Source organism: Lemur catta, chromosome 5, assembly GCF_020740605.2.
Source record: "Lemur catta isolate mLemCat1 chromosome 5, mLemCat1.pri, whole genome shotgun sequence".
In the NCBI taxonomy this organism is placed as follows: domain Eukaryota; kingdom Metazoa; phylum Chordata; class Mammalia; order Primates; family Lemuridae; genus Lemur; species Lemur catta.
This window is the reverse complement of record NC_059132.1, coordinates 56,933,539-56,959,447: the sequence shown is the minus strand read 5'-3', so window position 1 is coordinate 56,959,447 and position 25,909 is coordinate 56,933,539. Positions and strand designations below refer to the sequence as shown.

General features: G+C 39.2%; 1 protein-coding gene across 2 annotated transcripts in view; it reads right to left on the bottom strand.

Moving 5' to 3' along the window:
• Nucleotides 1–25,909, bottom strand: part of RNF144B (ring finger protein 144B) — a 79,269-nt gene that overhangs the window by 48,034 nt on the left and 5,326 nt on the right. Inside the window, exon 2 of one of the 2 annotated variants that reach the window (XM_045551865.1) lies at nucleotides 19,354–19,554. In XM_045551865.1, the coding sequence (XP_045407821.1) occupies nucleotides 19,354–19,518 (165 nt within the window). In that variant the 5' untranslated portion in view covers nucleotides 19,519–19,554. Of the gene's footprint in view, nucleotides 1–4,709; nucleotides 4,718–19,353; nucleotides 19,555–25,909 lie in introns of those variants that run through there. The other variant, XM_045551866.1, reaches the window with a different exon arrangement.

Genomic DNA, 25,909 nt, shown 5'->3' with positions numbered 1-25,909 from the left:
CAAATCATACAATATGTGGTTCTTTGTGACTGGCTTCTTTTACTTAGTATGTATGTTTTCAAGGTTCATACATGTTGTAGCATGTATCAGTACTTCATTTATCTTTATTGCTGAATAGTTTTCCATTGCATGGATATACCACATTTTTTATATATATTCATGCATTGATGGACATTTGGGTTGTTTCCACTGGCCATTATGAATAATACTGCTATGAACAAGTTTTCATGTGGACTTATGTTTTCATTTCTCTTGGGTATATACCTAGGAGTAGATATGGTATATAGCAGTGGTCCCCAATCCTTTTGGCACCAGGGATCGGTTTCATGGAAGACAATTTTTCCATGGACCAGGGGTAGGGGAGTGGTTTTGGGATGATTCAAGTGCATTACATTTATTGTGCAGTCAAACCTCTCTGCCAATGATAATCTGTATTTGCAGCTTCTCCCCAGTGCTAGCATCACTGCCTCAGTTCAACCTCAGATCATCAGGCATTAGATTCTCATAAGGAGCACGCAACCTAGATCCCTTGCGTGCGTAGTTTATAGTAGGGTTGGCACTCCTATGAGAATCTAATGCCCCCGCTGATCTGACACGAGGTGGAGCTCAGGCAGTGACGTGAGCAATGGGGAGTATCTGTAAATACAGATGAAGCTTCACTTGCTGGCCTGCTGCTCACCTCCTGCTGTGTGGTTCCTAACAGGCGATGGACCCATACCAGTCCGGGGCCCAGGGGTTGGGCACTGCAGGTATATAGTAACTCTATCTTTATCTTTTGAGACTCTGCCAGACTATTTTCCAAAGCAGCTGCATCATTTTACACTCCCACTGGCAATGTATGGAGTCCAATTTCTTTAAATTCTCGCTGAAACTTATTAATTTCTGTCTGTTTCTTCACATCTTAATGTGTGTGAAGGGGTATGTTACTGTGGCTTTAATTTGCATTTCCCTGTTGGCTAATGATTTTGAGCCTCTTTTCATGTGCATATTGGTGATTTGTATATCATCTTTGGAGAAGTGTCCATTCAGAATTGTCTATTCCTTTGCTCATTTTTAACTGGGTTATTTGTGGTTTTAGCACTGAGTTGTAACAGTTCTTTATATATTCTAGATATGTCCCTTACAAGACAGGATTTGCAAATATTTTCTCCTATGGGTTATCTGTTTTGTTTCTTTTTCTTGAGATAGGGCCTGGCTCTGTTGCCTGGGCTACAGTGCGGTGGCATCATGGTAGCTCACTGCAACCTCAAACTCCTGGGCTAAAGCACTCCTCCCACCTCGGCCTCCCAGAGTGCTAGGATTACAGGCGTGAGCCACCTTGCCTGGCCTATCTTTTAATTTTTCTTGATAATCCACTGAAGCATAAAGGTTTTAAATTTTGATGAAGTTCAATTCACCTATTTTTTTCTTTCGTTGCTCATGGTTTTGGTGTCATATCTAAAAATGCCTTGCCTAACCCAAGGTCATGAAAATTTTTCTATATTCATATATATTCTTCTAAGAATTTTATAATTTTAGCCCTTATATTTAGGTCTATGGTCCATTTTTAGTGAATGTTCATCTACAGTGTGAGGAAGCAGTCTAACAATTCTTTTGCAAATGGATATCCAGTTGTACAACACCATCTGTTGAAAAACTCTCCTCTCCCCCTTAAATTGCCTTGGCACCCTTGTTGAAACCCAACTGACAAGAAATATGAAGATTTATTTCTGGACTCTGGACTCTATTCCATTGATCTACCTATTTATCCTCATGACAGTATCACACTGTTTTGACCACTGTAGCTCTATAGTAAATTCTGAAATCAGGAAACAAGTTCTCCAACTTTGTTCTTTTTCCAGACTGTCTGACTATTCTAGGTCCCTCAAATTTCCATGTGAATTTTAGAATCAGCTTGTCAATTTCTGCAAAGAAGACAGTTGCAATTTTTATAAGGAGTGTGTTGAATTTGTAGATCCATTTGGGGAATATCTGCCATCTTAACAAGTTTTCCAAGCCACAAATATGGGGTGTTTGTTTATTTAGTCTTTTTAAATTTCTTTCAAGAATGTTTAGTAGTTGTCAGAAAATGTTGTACTTTGTTAAAATGTATCCCCAAATATTTTATTCCTTTTGATGTTACTGTAAATGGAGTTGTTTTCTTATTAATGCCATTATCATATTATTCTTTACTAGTATAGAAATACAATTGATTTTGTATATTGACCTTGTATTCTGCAACCTTGCTGAACTGTCATCAGTATTTTTAAACTCTTGAAGTGATTCCAAGGTACAACCAAGTCTGAGCACCACTAATTAGTTCAGTACCATCTACATCCTCAATTCTAATCAGGGAAGATACTTTTATGTCCATCACCACTGCTTACAAGTCATTTAATAATGCTAAGCAACATAAACTCCTTTCTAACCAACATCGTCATAAAGAATACACGCATTCAGCTAGTTTCACAAGAAATAGTGAAGGAAGCTTAAGGGGGAAATTACATATGCAAAATTTAGAACTCTAATTGAGAGCCTTTAAATACTTTACCCCAAAATAGTTCCATTACTTTTTTCTGGAAAAGGGTACTAAGGTCCACCTTGTAAGTTTGAGAACAATCATTCCATATGGGAGATTAAATCTGGGCTCCAATCAAAAGTACTTCCAGTTCTCACCAAGCAAGAGTAATCAAACACTTCTGTCTTTATCTCAAGTGATCATGAAACATCTAAATTAAGAAACTCAGTAACAGAAATAGCTCTGAAGAGAAATCCATTGGAAATGCTGCAGCCTGGTCCAGTCCTCACAAGGAAGCCAACTAAATCTGCTAAAACGGAAGAACATTCCAATCAGAGCAGTGAACCAGCACTAGCATTGGAAAGATCAGCTTCCAACACAAGTAATTCAATGTATCTTCCACTGGCCTTTCAGATTTTCCTTTTGTCCTTTTTGTGCTGCCTTTCCTAGGAGAGGAAGGCCCTAATTCTTATACTAGTCCCAAAGAGATCCCTTTGGGCCAGGTGCTATCTTATGACACAGTATACCCAGAAAAGTAACTGATGGTACCAGGAGAAAGAAAACAAGAAGGCCTGCCAAGTTTATATCCTTCTACTTCCTCCAAAGAAACATTAGCCCTCAGTGGGCACCAAAGCCCTAGCAGACAGGCCCAGCACTGGCAGTGAGAATAAGCATACTCTGGATTAAGCGTAGGCAGATTCCACTGATTCATTTGTTACTTTCTTCTTCCTCCTCCTGTTAGAGTCTCCACTTGAACTCTTAGTCAATGTCTCTGAATCTCTAAGAATGCACGCCAGGTCTCAGCAACAAACAAAGAAACAAAACCCAAATGAATAAAAGGTCCAGAAACCCTTCAACTATAAGGTAGGGCTATACAAATTATCTGAATAAAATATAACCATTAACCCAATCTAAGCAAACACAATGGGTACTTAACATTGTACTAAAGAATTCAGAATGAATATTAAAACTACACCATGCAAAGGATAGCAGGATAAATGGATGAATTGACAAGTGATAAAGTGAAAAGTTAATGTTAGAATCATGTCAAACCATGTCATGGTTTGAATGATGGTGTCCTCTCCAAAATTCAGGTTGAAACCTAACCCCCAATGCAACAGTGTTAAGAAGTATGGCCTTTGAGAGGTGATTAAGTCATGAACTATCCCTCCTTCACGAATGGGATCAGCATCCTTTATAAAAGGGCTCCAGGTTGAAGGGAGCTCTCCTGTCCTGTCCTTCCATCCCTTCCCCATGTGAGGACACAGCATTCCTCCTTTCCAGAGGACACAGCAATAAGGTACCATCTTGGAAGTAGAGAGCAGCCCTTACCAGACACCAATCCTGCTGGCCCCTTGATCTTGGATTTCTACTTTCCAGCCTCCAGAACTGTGAGAAATAAATTTCTATTGTTTATAAATTACCCGGCCTCAGGTATTTTGTTATAGCAGCACAAATGGACTAAGACAAAATCTAAGAGGCAGTAGGGACACAGCCCTCTGTATCTGTGGGTTCCACATCCATAGATTCAACCAACCATGGATAGAAAATGTTAAAAAATAAATAAATAAAAATACAACCATCAAAAATACACAATTTTTAAAAACAACTATTTACATAGCATTTACATTGTATTAGGTATCATAAGTAATCTAGAGATGATTTAAAGTATATGGGAGGATGTGCCCAGGTTACATGCAAATACTATACCATTTTGTATGAGACTTGGGCATTCTCAAATTTCCTATCCACAGTGGAAAGGGGGGTGGCCTGGAATCCATACCCCACAGCTAGAGAGGGACCTCTGTATAGGTATCCATTATAAAATCCTTTCACCTTTTTTGTATGCATGCAAAGTTTCATAATGGACTGTTGTATAATTTTTTAAACCTAAAAAGCAAAAGAAAAAATTTATACCATTCATCAAATCTCAGATTTTAATGTTCCTTAAAGCAGAAATCATCTCTATTATATTTTAAATAAAATTCCAATATCTGCTTCAGTATTTAAACCAGAGTTTGAATAAATTATAGTGAAATAATATCTTGTTAATTAAAATGAATGGTAGCAATATTAATTAATGACCATCAAAATTTTTGAAACTTTAAAAGAATATTAATACCGTATCAATGAGAGAATAAAGCTAACTCATCATTGACATTTTTTTTCTTTCAGGATATAACCTATAAAGCCAGCATACAAAACAGCTCACATGAGTAAGCCAGAAGTTGCAAGGAGGAAGTTTGTTTAAGGCGTAGGTCCACTCTACACTGATAATGCCATGTCCGTAACCATCATTCCACGTAGAGCAACTGGAACAGCATCACTATTGTCCAACTTCTTTTTTCCAATGAGAATCTATCAGATATAAGAAACCTGAACTCTGAAAAAGTAGAAAATGTTGAACAATGAATAGGTTGGCTATTAGGAATTTTATTTAAAATTAATTTGAAACAACTTCATTCAATTACTCCATAGCAAAATCAGAATCTTTCTAATTATAATTTAGATTGCATCAACACTGCAATTATTCCTTACTTTGTAATATCTCCCCAAGGGGTTATTCTGCAAAACTGTGAATTTTTTTTCATTTTCTAAAAAGCAAGTTGCTAGAAGTCAGGGCACTTTATGTTTAGTGCTTCTTTTTTCCATATGAATTGCTGTAATTTGAACCAGTCTTCCTTTTCTCTTAGTAAATCCGTATGTTTACATACCTGAGACTGCTTCTAACTCTACTTTCTTGTTAAAATCTAACCTAGTTACTATCTTTGAACTGCCACTTTCCAAATGTTTTAAGTTAGCATCCATATTCTAGCAAACTAGGCTATCACGGCAAGGGTCATAAGTCAACGCCATGTGACCAGTTGTTTCAGAAATGTGTGTCAGTGGTCACGAAAGAGACGGGGGGACACATATATGTCAAAGCACATGATAATGAGCAATCAATATATGCTTTGCCAATAAAGTGCTCTGCAAATGCCCTAGACCAGCACATTAGTATCAGCTGGAGGATGAGCTAAAACACAGATCTAAGGCCCATCCCTGGAGTTTCTGATTCAGTGGGGCTGGGGTGGGGATCAAGAATTTATATGCAGTGAAACTCCATGGAAATTGAGCAGGTGGGAGGGGAGAGGAAGGGATGGGTGAAATCACAGCTAACAGGTACAGTGGACAATATCTGGGGATGGGCACACCTACAACTTTATCTCAAGCAGTAAATAAGCAACCCATGTAACCAAAACATTTGTACCCCTGTAAAATTCTAAATTAAAAATTTTTTTAAAAAAGAATTTATATGTCTAACAAGTTCACAGGTGATACTTGTGCTGCTGGTCTGAGGGCTACACTTTGAGAACCAATGGCCTAGAACCAAAATATTCATTATCTGAGAGGCAGGGGAAAAGTGGGAGATGATGAGAATAAAAATATCTGTCAAACTCCTATGACGTTTATGGTATGTGTCTTAAAACTACGTCATGTAAACTTCATAGCAACTCTGAGGCTGGTATTACCTTTATTTCACACAAAGCAACTGAGCAATTCACCCTAGTTCCCGTGACTAATAAACACAGGAGTTGAGATTTGAACTGTCTAATTGAGACACAGTCATGCCTTTCTTTCTCTTAGTAAATCCATATGCTTATGTACCTGCTTGTTTTCTCACTATGATTATTTCCACGTTACTAGAACTAAAACATGAGAAAACACTAGAATCTTTACAACTTGAAAAGACTTCTTCTTTCTGAAGGTTATCAATACTGTAAGCCACAGACAAAGTTTTTCTAAGATTAGACACCATTCCAGATGAAAACAACCTGTAATTAACATACTACCTAGGAAAAGCAGACGTTTCAGCTATAAAATATTCTCTCTGTGCTCTGGAGCAACCCATGCATGAATCACCCTCAGCACACAGCAATCACCTGGAAACCACCGTCAGACTGAGGTCGCCTTGGGAACACCGGTAACTTCCACAGACCCAGTGTGTGTGTTGGGTGCAGGGATATTAGTCTTTGAGGCAGAGGCCTGGGATTGAACCTTGACTTCAGTTTCAACATCTGAAAATACACTTGATGCACTGGGAGCTTTCAGTTATGTAAACCAGACCTGTTAATCTCTCAGCCTTGGTTTCCTCAAATAACGTGCCCCAAGTCACACAGTCGAAAGTTCACAGCACACCACTTAATCCTTTTAATCGGAGGCCATGGCCACCACTGTATTCAGATTACATACTCTCTGATCACTGAACAACTTGGATTTCTTAAATCAGTTGCTCCTTACACTTGCTTTATGCTGACTAAACTTTCATGTATATAAAGTCAGTAATCAGTTGTCAGTTTTGCATTATGCAGGCTATTGTCAAGCTTTAGAAACTACAGGTAGGGTCATAAAAACCTAAACATGGGCCTTCGTCCACTGTTCATGTGAAGAAATAAAACTTACGGAGCACATACTATGCGCTAGGCAGTACATTACATATTTTCACAGAGGTTGTTCTTATTTCCTGCAAACAATGCTATGATCCAGGAACTGAGTATGGATCTTGGGCAAGTTACTTAACTCTGCATTGGTTTCTTTATCTGTAAAACTGGAGGGTGAGAGTAAATTTAAAAAAAAAAAAAAGTAGTACCTTGCATGTTACATGATAGATACTCAAATGTCCTTGCTTTTACTCCCTTGACATATTTTTTTACAGACGAATAAACTGAGGTTCAAAGAGATTAAATAAACACCCTATGTTCACGTGGTAAATAGCTCACACAGACTTTCCAGAAGAGTCAAACCAAAAGGACCTCCTTACTGGGGGGTGGAAATGATTACAAACCACTGAGGCTTTCAGTTAACCCAGAGCTGTTTGTTTCCATGGAAATGAGGCACTGACTGTGTCTCACCTGATTCCAAGAGGTATCCACAACATAAGCCTTCCATAACCACTCTTTGATGAACTGAGATGTTCAGAAAATGGCATTTTAGAATTAACTGAATTTTCTAGTTAACTCACAGCCTTTTCTCAACTTGCCTAAAGTTTTTAAATTTCCTTTTCCAACCTAGTAACAGCTTGTCACTAAACGTAAACTTTGCGTGATAAGGCATCTCCCACTGTCTTAAGATCATCATTGTAAACATCATTTTTTTCCATTCATTCATGTCTGCTATGTGTAATATGTTTTTCTAGATATAGCCCATTTTTTCTAACCTGACAATATTGTGAACACCAAGGTGTAAAATCGGTTGAAACTGTACTGGCACCTAATATACTACATATTTTTTAAAGATAGATTCATGAGATGAGCTTCTTCTGCTACAATTTGCTTCCTCCCTAAAAGAGGAAGCATGGATTAAACAATGAGATATGTTCTTTTCAGACATCAGATTAGAGAAGGTGAAAGTTTGAAAATACCCAGAATTTCACAAGAGTGGGCTTTCCTACACTATTGGTGGGATTGGTAAACTGGTACGACAGTTTGAGAAGGTACTTTTGCAACATATATTGATTTAAAATCGTACATACCGTTTGATTAGGCAATTCTACGCCTAAAATATCCTAGGAAGAGACACTTTCACATTTATATAAGTATAAGAATTTTCATTTATAATAGCAAGAACTGGCAAAAACCTTAAAATCCATTTTAGGAGTGGCCTAGTTAAATAAATTTTGATATAGATATAACATAGAACACTATATCACTTAAAAAGGCAAGTCCGTATATTTTTACACAGAACTATGTCCACAATACACTAAGTTAAATTTGGAAAACTCAAGTTAAAGAAAAGCTGCTATACACAAAGATCCTATTTCTATATTAAGTGATGTGTATGGGTACATATCCATACATGTGCTTGTAGTCTGGATGGGCGTACAGGTGAATTCTTCACACACTCAATACTTTTTGAGGTTTTTGTTTTATATTTTTAAATCAGCATGTATTACATTTATAATTTAAAATTAATCTTCAATTTAAAAAGAAGAGAGCAAGGAAAAATGGGATAGAAGGCAGAGAAACAGGTAACTGAGGTTTTACTATACTTCAATGAAATTCTCGGTCCCCATCAATGTACATGACATTGGCCACCAAAATCTTTGCATTTATCTGAAGTCTCAGTCTAGGACTGAAAGCCATTCTGGGTTAGCAGTTGAAGGAAAGAGAGAATTCAGCCATCAGCCACAGAGGCCTTCCTGCTGCCTCTTCTGGTGGGAGCCCTTCATTTGCATCCTAGTTCTACAAAGAGATAAACAGAGGAACTAAAATCCTACACATCCCACCCTTAAGTTATGGCAAACTTTGCAGAAATAATTGAAGTCAACTATTAGTATACCAGAGCAGCTATCTGGTAATAGCACAGGACCCTCTGCCTGTCCCAAGTGCTTTTTAGAAACTGGCAATTAGGTGACTGGTTTGTTGGGATGGCTGAGGGGGCCTCCAAATACAGACGCATAATCCAAACAACTGTTACACTAGGTAACAAGTCACTATTGTCTATCAACTTCATGATCTTTAAAATAAGGATTTTCTTTAGTGCCTGATTTGGGTTATTATACAGAGACAATGAGTTAAAGCACTTAGAACAATGCCTTGCACTGAATAAGTGTTTGATAAATGCTAGCTGCTATTATTGTGACAACAATGATGACTAGTGATGCCTAATTGCCTTCCTGGGTTTCTTCCCACCCTTCCCTCCGTGAGCTTCAACTCTAAGAAAGATAAAATGGATCTATGTCAAACAGCTAGAACATAAGGAAATACAGATATTTTATGAAATCTATTTAATTCAATTTAAATGCTAAATGCTTTCAGTGAAGAAATGACCATTTTATACCAGGGCAGCCAATGCTACCAGGAAAGAAACCATGCTTGCATCTTTCATTAATAAATCCCTTATGACCTAGCATACTGCTTGTCAAAATAAGTATTTGTTGAATAATGAATGTAGGTATGCCTTGACCAGGCAATGAAACATCATTAGGCATCAAGCTGCTGGAATTAATAAAAAAAAAAAAAGGAAAGAGGAGTATTCTAGGAAGAAGGAGACAAGGAGGTATGCTTTAGCTCATATTAAAAGGTAGCAGAAGGTGATCTGGATAGACGCTATGTGACAGTTCGCAGGGGAACTTGAATGTCAGCACAGAGGAATAGGATTCAAATAAGAGCATTCTGACAGCAACATTTTAAGAAATCTGACAGTATCCCAAATGGATATTAAAAAGGGATCAATTGGGGACATAAAGATAATTTAAATGCTCCAGACATCAAAACTGCAGTCCACATCAAAACTGCAGTCCACCTCAACATATTGATGAGGGTGTTGTTCAAGCTCTCACCCAACCTGCCATGCTTCCTTCATCCTACTCCAGTCTTGTCTACTTTTAGTCCATTCTCCACCCTATACCAAAGCCATTCTCCCTACCTCACTCCCAAAAAAAGCCTTCCAGTGGCACCATAATGCAACTTAAACATGGCAGACGGGACTTTCTATCCGGAGCACTCTTCTCACTCACAGCCCACCAACAAAGGCATCAAGTAATTCCTATCCATCTTTCAGTATCAGCCCTCAGGAAACCTTCCCTGACCTCCCCAAATCTAGTGTAGGTAGCTTCCCATATGCTCACCGTACTTCCTTTATCAGAGGGTCTGCTGCCCACATGACAGCAGGACTGGTTATGTCTCATGACTACCATTTGCTCCATAATGAGCACACAGTAAGTAGTACCAAATGGATTAGCAGAATCTAGATGGGGATGGGAATAGACTTAGAAGAAATTGGAATAAGAGTGAAACTTTGAAAGAATAAACTTTGGTGACTTAGTGAATGTAGCAGAGAGTTCTCTCATGCTCTCTGGTCATGCTTTACGTGTTTGGCCAGCCTATCACATTCTGAAACGTGGTTTGAAGAATTAAACTTTGGCAAAGGCATGATTTTAAAAGAAAGTCTATACAACATACAGGCATGGATTTCCATATTTTCATAACTTTGTGAAAAGAAATAAGATCTTATTTCATAATATAGCACCACCTCCTACCCTGATACCATATGCTTTCCTCAGAGAACACAGAAAAGCTTGAAAGACTTGTTGAACCTATGATCCATGTCGAGAATGTTATGCAAGGGAAGTTTGTTCCAAAAGAATCGTGTCAACCCAAGGAGGGGAGGAAATAAAGTACAATTCGTTAATATACCCACTCCGAGCAGGTGAAGTACATTCAAAGAGATCCACCACAAAAAAAGAATATTCCAGTTTCTATAGAATTACGTAAGCATACTAACAAAGCAGGAATATAACACACCTAAGTATTTTCCCCCACATTTTATTAGTTAACTTACAGGCCAGGGAAGGAAAGGAAGACCCTGTAAAAATGAGATGTTCACTTTAGAGGGAAGAAAGGAAACACTTTTCTGGACTACACAGCTAGGGGCTTTATCAGAAGAAAAACAATAATTCAAGGATTTGTGTCTTCAACTGTGTTTCCTAGAAACAGATTCTGGGATGGCGAATTCCATGTAGAAGATTTTCAAGATGTACCCTCACCAAAGTCATGCCTCCAGGGAAGCGACAGTGGTAGAATTGGGAAGAGAAGAAGATTCCAACCCACAGTACAGCTGCACCCAGGGCCTGAGCCAGTCCTACAATACAACAGGTGCTTTGGAGGTGGGAATGTTAGGGAAGGGGCCACAGAGCCCTGCCACCAGCAGCCCCACCCCACACCCTGCAAGGAAAAATTGTTTTCCATGAATAGGGAAAGGGGGGCACACAGCAGGAGGTAAGCATCAGTTGAGCAAGGGAAGCTTCATCTGTATTTACAGCCACCCCCCATCACTCACATCACTGCCTGAGCTCTGCATCCCCTCTCACCCTCCCCACCCTCATCTCCACATTTATATCCTATAATCAAGTGAGCAAACCCGGACACAGTGGCTCATGCCTGTAATCCCAACACTCTGGGAGGGCAAGGCAGGAAGATGGCTTGAGGCCAGGAGTTTGAGACCAGCCTGAGAAAGAGCGAAACCCCATCTCTACAAAAAATAGGAAAAATTAGCAGGGCATTGTGCCTCCCGTCTGTAGTCCCAGCTACTCAGGAGGCTGAGGCAAGAGGATTGCTTGAACCTGGGAGTTGGAGGTTGCAGTGAGCCATGATGACACCATGGCACTCTAGCTGGGGTGACAGAGCAAGACCCTGTCTCAAAAAAAAGCAACTAATAAGTTTAAGTTTATATTTCCCTTAGCAAACTGAAACCTCCCAGAGGAGAATGATTTGGCTGATTAAAGTATAATAATTAAAGAGTCCTGGTTTAAAAAAGAGGGAACTATTAAAAAAAAAAAAATCTCATGAATTGTTTTAGAAAAATCCCAAGCCAAGCCATCATTTTACAAATAAGGAAAGTCTAGATAATTTATCTAATGTTTTGCTCAGAGTCATAGAGCTATTGACAGAAATTGGAACCAGAGCAATACCTAATTGTCAAGACTGCCCTGCATAGCTCACTATTTTCCACATCGGACTGAGCACTGTGGGAGAATTTTTAATGAGTAACTTAATCATTGCTCTCTAACAGAAAGAGAGCCTTCATTCAAATATTATAAAGTCAGTGAGCAGAATTAGATTTCAACCAGTAATAGTATAATTAGATTCCAACAAATTTTGTTTTAAAGAGGAGAACTAGCATTAATAGTTAGAATTTATACAGAAACAAGTTTCAAATTAATATAGAAGAGAGTTTAGATTTAGAATTTCTAATAATTAAATATTCAGTATTATGGTATGTCCCAATCCTGGAGGTTTTTAGTCAAAAATTAGATGATTACACTAAAAAGAGTACAGCTACACGTGCTAGCTGTATTCCAGGTACTGTACCTAGTGTTTTATCTAGATTATCTACTGTAATTTTCTCTATAATCCTATGAGTTGATTATTATCCCTATATTATATGAAAGAAAATGAAGACTCAGACTGCCCAAAGACATTAACAGCTACCACCTGCTGGTCCAAACCACTATCATCTCTGACCTGGATTATTATATTGCCTTCTAACTAGTCTTCTTGATTTTCCCCTGGCCCACTTAGTTTATTCTCTATGCAGCAGCAAGTGTGATTGTAATGGTTAATTTTACGTGTTAACGTGACTGGGCCACAGGGTGCCCAGATATTTGGCTAAACAGCATTTCTGGTTGTGTCTTTGAGGGTGTTTCTGGGTGAGTTTGAAATTTGAACCAGTAGAGTGAGTAGAATAGATGGTCCTCCCCATCGTAGGTGAGCACCATCCAGTCATTGCGGGCCTGAATAGAACAAAAAGATGAAGGAAAGGAGAATTCACTCTCTCTGCCTGACTGCTTGAGGTGGGACATGGGTCTTCTCCTGCCCTGAGACTGAGACTCATACTATTGGCTCTCGTGGTTCTCAGGTCTTCAGACTCAGCCTGGAACTATGCCACTGGTTCTCCTGAATCTCAGCTTGCAGACATGGATCATGGGACTTAGCCTTCATCTCCTACCTCTTGCCTTACACACGTACTGACACATACACAGTTCTCCAGCCACACTGGCCTCCTTACTGTATCAGAACACACCAAGCACACTCCCAGCTTGAGATCTTCATACTGTTTCCCGCTGCCTAAAACCCTCTCCTCCCAGACATTTGTATAGCTTTTTCCCCATTTCCATCAGGTCTCTGCTCAAGTGGAACTTCCCTGACCATCTAACATGAAGTATAAACCCCCTTCCCCACAGCACTCCCTAATCCTCTCTCCCTACTTCATTTTTCCAGAGCACATACCATCATCTGACTTCTGTATTTACTTGTTAGCATCTGTGTCATGCACTAAAAATTGAACTATTTGAAAACCAGGCTTTGACCTGATTGTTCACCACTATATCCTAACCATCAGAACTGTGCAAGACACAGTAAATATTTGTCAAATAAATGAAGCTGAAGCTACCAGAATTAAGACCTATTCTCTTAAATGCCAAACCAAACTGGCATCCAGGAAAAGGAATTCTTTCATTAGGAGGTTGGGGAAACTAGAAGATCTAAGGTCCCTTCCAACTCTAGGACTGTGATGCTATGACAAAGACATTAGGCCCTTAATAGTATGGCTTTCTTTTGCTGCCGCTTCCTCTCTTGCCACATTTTACTACTTTCCTTGAATAAGTAAGTGGTGAGCATTAGGCATGGATGAGATCATAGGTCCAGGAAGCCAGCTCCTCCTTGAGTCATCTCCAATCCATTTCTCATGTTGTTACTATTTGCTCTTAGTCCGCAGATGCCATCTGACCCAGCAGCAACTCAGTTGCCAGTGGAAAAATATAGTATCAAAATGGGCATTTTTAAACCAGAGAAAGACTTGACTGATAAACACAAAAGTCATCATAGCATTATCATGAAATCTCTAAATGGGTAGAAGCAGTGAGTACATTGAAGTTATTTCACAAAGGTGAGGATAAAGTCACTGACTTACTGCCGTCCACCCAAAGCAAAGTCAAGGGAAAACATAAAACCAACCTGGCAAGCAAGTATATTTTAGTACCAGAAACTAACGGAATAATGGAGTGCTGTGAATTTACTTTTACTAAATGGTGAGATTTACTTCTGTCCATTTAACAGTAATGGAAGACATGGGAGTCTGGAGAGCTGGAGAATTTAAACGCCTGAGGAAAGGTTGCAGGACTCATGATCAGGAGAAGGGACAGAAAATCGTTCTGTGACATTGGCCTGGAGTAAGATGCCTCATTCTTTCTTGTAGCTCTAGAGAGTTCTCAATAAAAGGTACTTTAAGTGATACTAGACTAATATATCCAGCCAACAAGTAATATACTATTATGTTCTTCTTGGAAGTAAGCAGCTCTTAAATGATAGTTTGAAACACTCTTTCAGCTGAATCTTCTACACCCACCATAAATGTGCTTATCGATCTATTTTCAAAGTTGTATTGGGCTTTTTCCCCGGTAAGTTCCACTCTAGATCTTCAGTTTAAACATCCAGCTGTAAGCCACACTCTGAACAAATCCAATAGAGAAATTTCTCTCTGTGTGTGTCCTAACTGCTAGTCTCCATGTGTCTCAGAATAGTAGTGAGGCTGAAAAAAAACCTATAGAATCCCCGTTTTATAAAAGGCTATTGAGGAAGCCTGGCAAATCTTTGTAGGGTTTCCTTCCTTGAAAACATTTTTGAAAAACAGAACAAATCCATATTCTGATGTAACTTAGGAAAGAAAGGAATAATAATAATGCCAACTTACTATGGGCTTGGCACTGTGCTAGACGCTTTAATGGAATTGTTATTTGATGCCTCCTAAAATCTTCTAAAGTAGGTATTACCAAACCCTCCCTCCCTCTCCCTCTTGCAGGTGAGGAAACTAAAGAAGAAAAGCCAAAGAACTTGCCCAAAATCATAAATCATTAAATGATAAAACCTGAACTGGAGTTTGAGTCTTCCTGCACTCTTAACCATCATACTATACCACAAGGGAGGAATGGAGGTAAGAAGAGGAAAATGGCATTCCTAATACAGATATCAGAACCCAGGAAGAACCACTGCAGGTTCTTCGCTTCATTTATAAGTTACCAACCCATGTGTATGCACACTCATGCATGTGTACACATACATAATGCAAATCTTCCCAAACTGTAAATGTCTCTACCACAGTTTGGACACGGTTTGTTTGTCCCCACCAAAACTCATGTTTAAATTTTATCCCCAAGATGGTGGTATTGGAGGGGGGATATAGGGGGAGTTGTCTGCGTCATGGGGTAGTTCCCTCATGAATGGCTTGGTGCCATTCTCACAGTAGTGAGTTCTCACTCTGGCGAGACTTGGATTAGTTCTTGCAAGAATGGATTAGTTCCCCTTACAGTGGGTTGTTATAAAGCCCGGAAGCTTTATAACTGGGGTTTAGTGTCTTCCCACGTGTCCGCTTCCCCTTTGACCTTCTCTGCCATGTTTCGACCTGGCACATGGGCCTCACCAGAAGCTAAGCAAATACCCACACCGTGCCCCTCGGACTTCCCTGCCTGCAGAACCGTGAGCTAAGTAAACCTCTTTTCTTTATAAATTACCCAGTCTCAGGTATCCTGCTATAGCAACACAAAATGGACTAAGACAGTCTCCCAAGCCCTCTGTGGGCTTTCCTTAAAGGTCACACAACAGGCCCCAAGGGAAAGAAGGGCTTGGTCTAAAAAGTTTTAAATTTCCTCACACTTTTCAAACATTGGAAAATCCATTTGGCTCAGAGAAATGAATAGTAAAAGGAGTTCTAACTACCTAGAGCCAACAGAATGTAATGGAAAAAAGGCAAGAATATGGCTGGACTTTATTTTCTTTTTGCTCAGTACATCCTGTCTTTAATCTGGAAGGTAAATAGGCCATGCCCAACATACCAATTCTTTTCAGGTGAAATTATCTAGGTTATAAAAACAAGCAACAACTGTGTTTTCATTATTCCTTAATTCATGGCTGGCAGAAATTGCTTCCAAAATAAATCAGAGGCAAATATTATCCACAAGGGAGCAAACCTACAAATTTCCATTACTTTGATAACTGACTTTTGTGAATTTTTTCTTTCACTTGAATTAACATTGTGTGGCATTATCTGAAAGAGCATGTTGCAAAAGCCAGAAAAGGAAAGTTTGAATTTTCATATCTGGGTTATTTAAATCTACAGGCAAGAAAGAGAGACAGATAGATACTCTTTGCATATTGTTAGTAGACTAACATCCCTGAGATATTTAACCTTCAGAACAGAACAAATAATTACACCACACCTCTCTCCCTGTAACCCCAGAATATCAACTTCTTTGACTCAGTAATACACCTAATGATCTATGACTTTGGTCATGCTAGTGAGAGCTATGCCCATTTTTGTCTTATATGTTCAGCATCTCTTGCTTTATATTTTCTTCTATATATTAAAGCTGAGCAAATAAATAGTCTAACAAAAACCATCTTCACAGACTGAATATCCTTTAACAACAAACTAGATAATATTGACAGTTAATTTGAAGCAACATCCATCACATTCCTTTCTCTGGATGTCATTTAAGTCAAGAATTACCAACATGAAATCATTTAAAGCAATGTTCTTCAGAATATCAGCTGTGGGCAAGTTAATAGGTATTCCACTTAAAAAGGTGGCACAGTTACCAGAAGTTAAACGGGGTTCCCCTGTTTTCCTTTTAACCACAGATTTCACAGAGCCTGCAAAATGCAAATGTGCATCACATCCCTCCAAGAAAGGAACAGAGAACATCGCAGTTTCCAAGCTAATTTGACTATGGAACACTTTATTCAAGGACCATCTCAGTTCACACAGCTGGTGGTCCATGGAACATGCTTGGGGGCACGGCACCAATTTCAAGGCCAGGTCTGCCTAAAAATAGGGAATGCGCTGGTCAGCACTCAACAGTCAAGTCAGACTGTCCACATCTGTCCATTATGCACTCCCGGATTACACTGCACCCCATATCTGGAGCACTGTGAAGGGGCCTAGCACCTTCATTTTTACAAATTGAGCTCAATCACACAGCTGAATTGGGGTAGAGCTGGAAATGGAGAACAGTGATCTCAGAAACAAAAAGAATTTAAGCTCACAGCAAAACGGCCAGGAATACCTCTTAGAGAAAACAGGACAAAGAAAGAATGTTTTTAACATTTTATTAAATACATGAAAATATACCAGTATAGCACCAAATTTAACAGGAGGGGGACTATTACATTTGGACACTCCTTGGGGGCAAGGTGGGGAAGGATCCTTAGTAAAACCAGTAAAACCTTTTTTTTTTTTGTGAGACAGGGTCTTGCTCTGTCACCCAGTCTAGAGTGCAGTGGTGTGATCGTAGTTCACTGCAACCTCAAAGTAGGCTCAAGTGATCCTCCTGCCTCAGCCTGCCAAGTCGTTGGGACCACAGGCAAATGCCACCATGCCTGGCTAATATTATTTTATTTTTATTTTTTTAGAGATGGGGGTTTCACTATGTTGCCCAGGCTGGTCTCGAACTCCTGGCCTCAAGCGATCCTTCCACCTAGGCCTCCCAAAGTGCTGGGATTACAGGCATGAGCCACCACACCTACCCTAAAACTATTTTAAATATATGGTATGCACAAGAAGCCTTTCCCAGCCAATAATTGGGAGATATCATCTGATCCTATTTAGAATGGAAGTTAGTACTATGTGGCATATCAAAAAAATGTTACAAATTTCTTTTCAGCCTTGAAAATGCAAAACATATTAGACACATTTTTAAAACTTGTTTTTTAAAAAAGAAATAAATCTCTAACCAAAAACAAGTTAGAGTAGTATTTCAAGGGAATCTGATTCTAATTGCAAATTTACAGACACTAATGTAATCATACACACACAGCTTACTATTTTGGCAGATCATAGGTAATGGGGTAACAGGATGCCAGGGAAGATTAATGTTTTGAGGTGTAAAAAGTTTCAAAATTGGAGGGATACCAAAAATATCAAGCCATTTGACTTTCTGCTTTTGAGCACTCCCTAACAATGAAAAAATATGAATCGACATGACAGAATAATCTAATTGTACTAACACCCCCTCCCAAATCACTGAAGGAGAAATGAGCAGCAGTTGTGCTGTTTTTAATTAGGAACTAAAATCAATTGAAACAATAATACGACAGTGTTAGCTCCTCGTGAATATGAAATACCACCTTTGCTTGTGTATTCCTTACCCAACACTGACGCACAAACTTGAAGTCTGCACTATTCAATCTCACAGCAAAAACTGAAGTCCATGTCCTGCTTTAAACATCAGTAACCCTCAGGGAAAAATTTCCATCCTGGTTTTCACCAAATGTTGCTTCTGACTCATTTGTTTCAAGGATTAGCAAGGGTCTGAAACATGTGTTAGAAAGTCAGAGAAATACTCATTTTTGAAGGACGGCCTTCAGAAACAAAGCAAGACCAAAGAAAACTGAAGTTGCTCTGAGATGGCAAGGCCATTTCCTCACTTCCTATAAAGCGACACATACGGATGAGGATGAGGAAGGAGACACAGCACAAATATTACTCTCAGTGAAGCCTACTCCTGAGCACCCTTCTTAAAACTACAACATCCTCTCAGCCCTGCACTCTTGCATAACTTTCTTTGATTGAATGTAAGCTGCTAAGAGCAAGAATCAGAGCTGGGTTTTGTTTCTCTGACGGATAAATCCTAGTACTTAGAACAGTGCTGGGACATAGTTGCTGCTCAATCGATATTTGCTGAATGAATGAACAAACAATACTATTTTTTGTCATCTTTGAATCCTATAGGAACTCATCAGTCTGTTTCCTATCTATCCTTAACCAACCAACCTTCAAGGACACTTGTAGTAAAGGTCACAGGCATTGATATCAGGTGTCACACTAAAAGAAACAAGCCCACTCCTGCAGATCTACAACGTTCTCTTTATTATATGGAACAAGAAGCATTTAGCATATTGTGAAAATAGAATGAGAGGAGCTACGACAAAGTAAAACAACTTACTTAACACCATGTGCTTTGTAGGAGATGAGCAAGAATATGAAAGAAAAATCAGCATAGTAAATTGCTACCTGATTTCTCCGTCATTCAAAATACCTGATGAGCTTCTTATAGATGGTATTTAACTAAAGCATGTCAAATTTTCTCTATTTTGTTCCTTAGCTAGAAATTTAAGAACAGAAAGACTATTTAAGCGACACATAATTAAATTTTAAGCATATATTTTACTTACTAACAACAAGAAAACACTGGATTTACCATTCCAGATACTATCTAGAAACACATCCAAATGCGGATGGCTTTCCAAATCAGGCTCACATCGTGGCCAACTCTGGCTTCCCCTTTGTATTTGCTCATAATGAAAGCATTCAGAAAAACTTACAGCTGTGCAAAAGATGCACCGGCATTCCTGGAGTGTGGTCATCTTATCCAGAGACTGTTCACACAGGCAGAGTTTGCAAGTGACTAGGGGGGCCAAAGCCAGGTCTCCAGGCGTGGGATTTTTGGCAGTCATGGTGAGACAGGGGAGCCTACCAACTGCGCCCATCAGCCTGTCTTCAGCCTTCTTCAGTCTCCTCAGACCCTACAGAAAGATCCAAAGCAGAAAATATTATATCCATTGATACAGCTATTGTTTAACCAACACATTTGGGTGCCAGCAGGGAAAATTCTCACCCTCAGTGATCTCTAAATGTACAGCTAATGCATTTCTGAAACCCATGGGCTACAGAGCTTGCTACCTTGGCAAGGTGTTCCTGAAGTCTGGAAATGTAAGCTGACCTCACTGTCCCGATGCATATCACCTGCGCTATGGAAATTAGAAGACCACTGGGGGTGGGTGAGAATGGGGAGATGTTGGTTCTGGGGATCTCTTGTGCAGCACGGTGCCTATAGTTAGCAAGAATAAATTGTACTCTTGAAAATAGCTGAGAGTAGATTTTGAACATCCTTACCACAAAAAAAAATGTGAAGTGGTGAAATGTTAATGAGCTTGATTTAATCATTTCACAATGTATAGATATATCAAAATATCACATTATATACCACAAATAAATACAATTTTTATTTGCCAATTATACCTTAATAAATTGAGTGTGGGGGGAATACTACCATGAACAAGCACATCATTTAGGAGTTCCATCGTTATAACACCGAATTAGACAGATTCAAAAAATACTTAAATATATAGTGTCACTCAAAAAGTTAAACAAAGAATGGCAACTTGATCCAGCAATTCCTCTTCTGTATATATACCTGAAAGAATTGAAGGCAGGGTCTCAAAGAGATATTTGTACATCCAAATTCATAACAGTATTACTCACAATAGTCAAAAGATGGAAGCAACCCAAATGTCCATCAGCATAAGAATGAACAAAATGTGTTATATACACACAATGGAATAAAAAGGAGTGAGATTCTGACACATGCTACAACATGGATGAACCCTGAAGACATTACAGGAAATAAAATAAGCCAGAGAGAAAATAGCAAATACTGTATGATTCCACTTAAAGAGGTACCTTTTAACAGAATAGTCAAATTCATAGAGACAAAAAGTAGAATAGAGGTTCCCAGGGGCTGGTGGGAGGGGAAAATGAAGAGTCAGTGTTTAATGGGAATAGAGTTTCTGCAGGGGATGATGAAAAAGTTCTAGAAATGGATAGTGGTGATCGTTGCATAACACTGTGAATATACTTAACATCACTGAACTATACACCTGAAATGACTGAAATCGTAAATTTTATATATATTTCCCCCCAATAATTTTTTAAGTAGGGTGTTAGTGTTCATTGTGTTCCTTCACATATATTATTTCATTTAAACTTTTGCAACCATAATTATTTTTTTCATATTATAGATTAAATTAAGGCACTGAGAAGTCACATAATCTGCCAGGGTTCCCAGAACTTGCACATGGCAGAGCAGAAAACAAACCTCCATCTTTTGAGGCCAAACCCAGTGCCTGACCCATCACACAGAGCTGCCTCAGGAGTGGATGCCTCAGGAGTGGATGCTACAGGAGGGATGAAGCAGGAAAAGAAAGTAGGAGAGAGAAAGAATGAGAGTTGAAACCCATGACCACAGCTATCTTTAAGGCCACTGAAGTTGTACAGGAATAAAATTTGTCCCCACACATGGCATGACATAGGAAAAGATCTCTTTATACTGAAAAATAAGCATGATAGCCAAAGTCTTTCTACTAGAGTATTTTTATTCAGATTCTTTAAAAGGAGCGAAATAATTGTAAAAATAATCTTCCTGCATATTCATATTTTATATCATATCAGGAAATTTCATGTTCTGATTAGATAAAAGCAAAATCCTAAAGTTCTTACATTATTAAGGAGTTTGGCCAATTCTAATAAATTCTGCCATAGAAATCATTGCAAATATCCCTCCCCCAACAAGAACCAGGCTCCCTTCCTCTCAATTTTCGGACAAAAGAAATTACTTTACACAAGCCCCACAATGGCTTAAGTCTCAATATATAGGTACAAAAGTACTAAAACAAGGGGGAAACACCAAATTGGATAAGATGAAAAAGAAAGAAAAAAACCAATGATATCTTTACTTGTCAATTTTCCAGCATTAACTTTCTTAATGTCATACATGAAAGAGTCAACATTTACTAACTCTAGTAACCTGAAGTGTTTAAGGTTTTCCACCTACTCCCTGAGTAGCAATAGAAGATGTGATTCAAAATAAATTAAATCATGTAACAGAGTAGTCATCCCTTTTCCCATAGATAAGGATGTATAAAATTGAGAGTGGGGAATATGTAACAGAAGGAATGGCCTGGAAAAAAAAATGGCAAAAGATGTTTTCTATCTCTTTAAAACTCCCCTCACTCTTTTTGGGAACTGAGGCCTGCATCCCTGCCTCTGGCAGGTAGTTGGGAAGGATAGGGGAACATCTTTTGTTCTTTGTGTTACAGGAGACAGCTCAACTGAACTGTCAGCTCCATCCCAGGTCCAGCACCTGGCCAGCGGAGGTCTGGGTGGGCCTCCCAGGTGGGCAGAGATCATGGCTTTGTCTTTGGCAGAGATGGGACAATTAGATTCATTAACAATAGCTTAGAATTGAGGGCCTTCCCTTTAAAAGCTCTGTATTTCTGCTTATGTATAGGAATTTGGATTTTGAGATGGTAGTCTACTATTTTCCTCCTTTGCTGGCAAAGTAATAAACTTCTCTTTCCTTCTCCTCAACCACTTGTCCTTGTCCTTCTGGCAGTCTCGTGGGCAAGTGCCAAGCTTTCAATAACAATAGGACACTAACCAGTGATTAGTTTCCATGTGGAAGATGTGATCTTTCTTGGCAAAGGCCCAATAATGTTTAAGACAGTGTTCTTATTCCACATCCAAGAGCAAATTCAGTTCAAATGGACCTACACATCAAATTCAGGATTTTGAGGTTTTGAAAAAAACCTGTCTTTAGGGTCAACATAGGAGTCAAAATGAATGATTTTTATCTCCTCTCTCTTCCCACTTGATGCTCAGACAACTATCATTAGTTGTTTCTCCAAGACTCCCCAGTTCATAGCACACATGGTCCCACCAACTTCACCCAATTGCTGTCTTCTCATCTGTATTTTCTCAACACTTCTCACAAAATATATTCTGAATTATTTAATATCTTTCCCTCAAAAAGAGAAATCCCAATTGAAACAAGAAGAAATGTAGCCAGTGAATATTTCCTGAGTAGGGACGATGGGAAATGACACAGGCCAGAACCAACCCACACAAACATCAATTACCCTTAAGAGCCCTTTGGAGGAAGCTGTTGTGAATTGCCAATCCTGCTATTCCAACCTCGCAAGAGATCTAGGTACTCTTCAAGAAAGCCAAGTATCTCTCACAGTCTCACTCTGTATTATTTTTTAGAAGGAGACATTAAGCAGGTCAAATTTTTAGTGTGCTCTTGAAAAACAAAGGCATAATCGTATACCTCTTAGAAATTAATTGGATTCTCTTAAAGAGCAGACGTAATTGGATACCTCTAATAATACTTCAATTATATCCATAATTGGATACCTATAATCAGGTATCTGTTAGAAACAGTTGTCTTTTTAAGGCAGAGCTAGAAATTGTGTTAATGAAGGCCATCTGAAACATCATCTTATCTCTTGTCATACACATAAGTGTTTACTCCTTAGTTTGTGAGTTGCACGCCTATAGGCTATGAAATCAAAGTTATAAAAACTATAAAAATAAAAATATATATTTGATATGAAAAAATATTTTTATGATACTAAAACCTTTTACATAGCAGAGACACATTTTGTTTAAACAAAAATTCCAAGCATTCCTACAGGCAGGACTTGTGACTGTGAGACAGAGGAAAGAAGTCACATATTTCATCTCTTTGAGATGTGAACAATCCAAAATGAATCTTCAAAAAGAAGATTTATTTTTCTGTGTACAGTAATACCAATTCCCTAAAGCGACGGCTTTCAAACAATTTTCAGCAATGAAATTTTATAAAAACAAAAATCTCAGGCAAACCACCACTGTAGAAAAGCGATTAAGATGGCCTAGTGCCGGTTCAATAGTGGGAGACACAGCCAGGACCCCTTGAGCCTCCCTGTCAGCAGCCTCCCAGGCACCGTCACAGAAGCCTAAAGGCTTCACGATGCATAGATTGAAATCCAGCCTTGGGTAAAATCACTTTGGGCAAAATCAACAATGAATGTTTAACAAAATGGATGACACACAGCAAGCACTTCATCAAAAACACAATAGCAAACAAGAAATCCTTCCACCACTGATTGATTAGAAATCGAGCTCTTCAAGGAGTATATAGGAGAATCTCAAAAGCCTCTAATGAATTTCCCCACACTTGAGATGTCTGTGAACGGCTCCAAGGTCTCCTAGTGGTTTCTTCACTTAGGTCGTGTTAAGATTCCCCAGTATCTACAAAATGGAACCACAATAGAACCTCACCCCCTACCCCTCACCCAAACTTCTTAGTAAATGGCATGAAACTTTGAGGATTGGGGACTGCTCCCGGATCCTCTTGTCCCTCCCATGGGGCCACACCTTCAAGGGAGCACAGGCATGTCCCACCCACTCCCCTCCAGGTTTTGAGAAAAGTCTTCATTCCAGAGAGATGCTAACTCACTCCCACTGGGGCTTGCTCAACTTGTTCCTCCTCATACCTCACATTTTTATTTAAAATAAGAAAGCAAAGCGACTTGAATTATCCACCTTACCACTTGCTTTTCAAAGGTAGCAATCATAATTACTTTTATAGTTATTACAGCTGTGACTGTGCCTCTCACTGGGTGTTAAGAACCCCTTGGGAAAAGAATTTTGGCAGAGAATGCAAGGGGTACGTTGGAAAGAAGAGAAACCTGACAGCTGCCTTCAGCTTGAAAGTTTCCAAGGTTGGTGGCAGGTATCACTTGCTTACATATACCTACCCATAAACCAGGACAGATTGGCTGGGTCACGTAAGGCAGGAACACCGCTCTAAAAGTCTGATTTTGCACCACATCCCCAGGAAAAGAGAACCAGCATTTCTACCTGTTGTTATGTGTCTCCTGCACTATAAAGTGCTCATTATACGAGAAGTACTATCTGATAGGAAGGAACAGGAAAGTCACTTTTTCCCCCATGTGTTTTCATTAGAATTGCCAAAGAAAGGAATACTTCAGAAGCTGTGCTGGAAGCACAGGATGTATAAGGAATTTTCATATTCTGCTGGCGGCCTGAAAAAGCAATCTGCTCCCAAAATGCAAGGCTGGGAGAGTTAACATTCAAAGTATTTTTAACTAATGTAGTTTATGCCTGTTTGACTATCCAAAATCAAAACAGTTATTCCCTTGCACAAAAAGATGGTGGGATTTGAAAGGATAATGTTTGATCGGGATACGTATCTAGTTATTTAGGAATTTTTACATCATTATGCAAAAAGTGTAACATTCAGAAAAATTGCTAAGGCACAGTTAAAGAGACTAAGAGAAACAGAAAGCTACCCAAATGAATCAACTGGATATTACTGATGTAACAAAATGTTAACATAAGTCAAAATCCAGATGATCTGTGCTGAGGTCTTAATTCCAGGTTATGCTCTGAGACTCTAAGAGTTACTCCAGGGAAAAAACAGAAGAGGAGACACACGAATACTCTTGAAATGTTTTTATGCCCTTGCAAGACACTGAGCTGTGGCTGTGAAGTAGCTGGAATAGCAGACATGAATGGGTGACCACGGGAGGAACTAGCAGAGAGAAGGGTTTCAGCAGGGGTAAGTGGTGGGGAGGTGAGGCTGAAGTGTTGCCTTGTACAATGGAAAGATACTCTCTAATACTTCAATAGAGCAGAAAAAAGCAGCAATCTAAAGGTGCCACCTCTGCCTCGTTAAGAAAGCTCTCCCAATACCACCTAAGAACGACACGCAAGGCAACCAGCTTTCACACAACACAATCTGAAAATTAGTATTGTGTTGTTGGCACTTCTGCCCAGTGGACTGATTTATTTAGCTACCAGTTCATGTTCCTAACAGAAACTACAACTGGCACTCTGGGAGGCCAAGGAGGGCGGATCGTTTGAGCTCAGGAGTTCTAGACCAGCCTGAGCAAGAGCAAGACTCCATCTCTACTAAAAATAGAAAGAAACTAGCTGGACAACTAAAAATATATAGAAAGACTTAGCCAGGCATGGTGGTGCATGCCTGTAGTCCCAGCTACTCGGGAGGCTGAGGCAGAAGGATCACTTGGGCCCAGGAGTTTGAGGTTGCTGTGAGCTAGGCTGACGCCATGGCACTCTAGCCTGGGCAACAGAGTGAGACTCTGTCTCAAAAAAAAAAAAAAAAAAAAGAGAAACTACAAGTGATCCAAATGGTACCTACTGCATCTAATAAAGTGCTGACCATATTCAGCCATGAGCCATTTGCTGAAGTTCTACCCTCAATACAATCTGGAATGAAAGGCAGACCTGCTG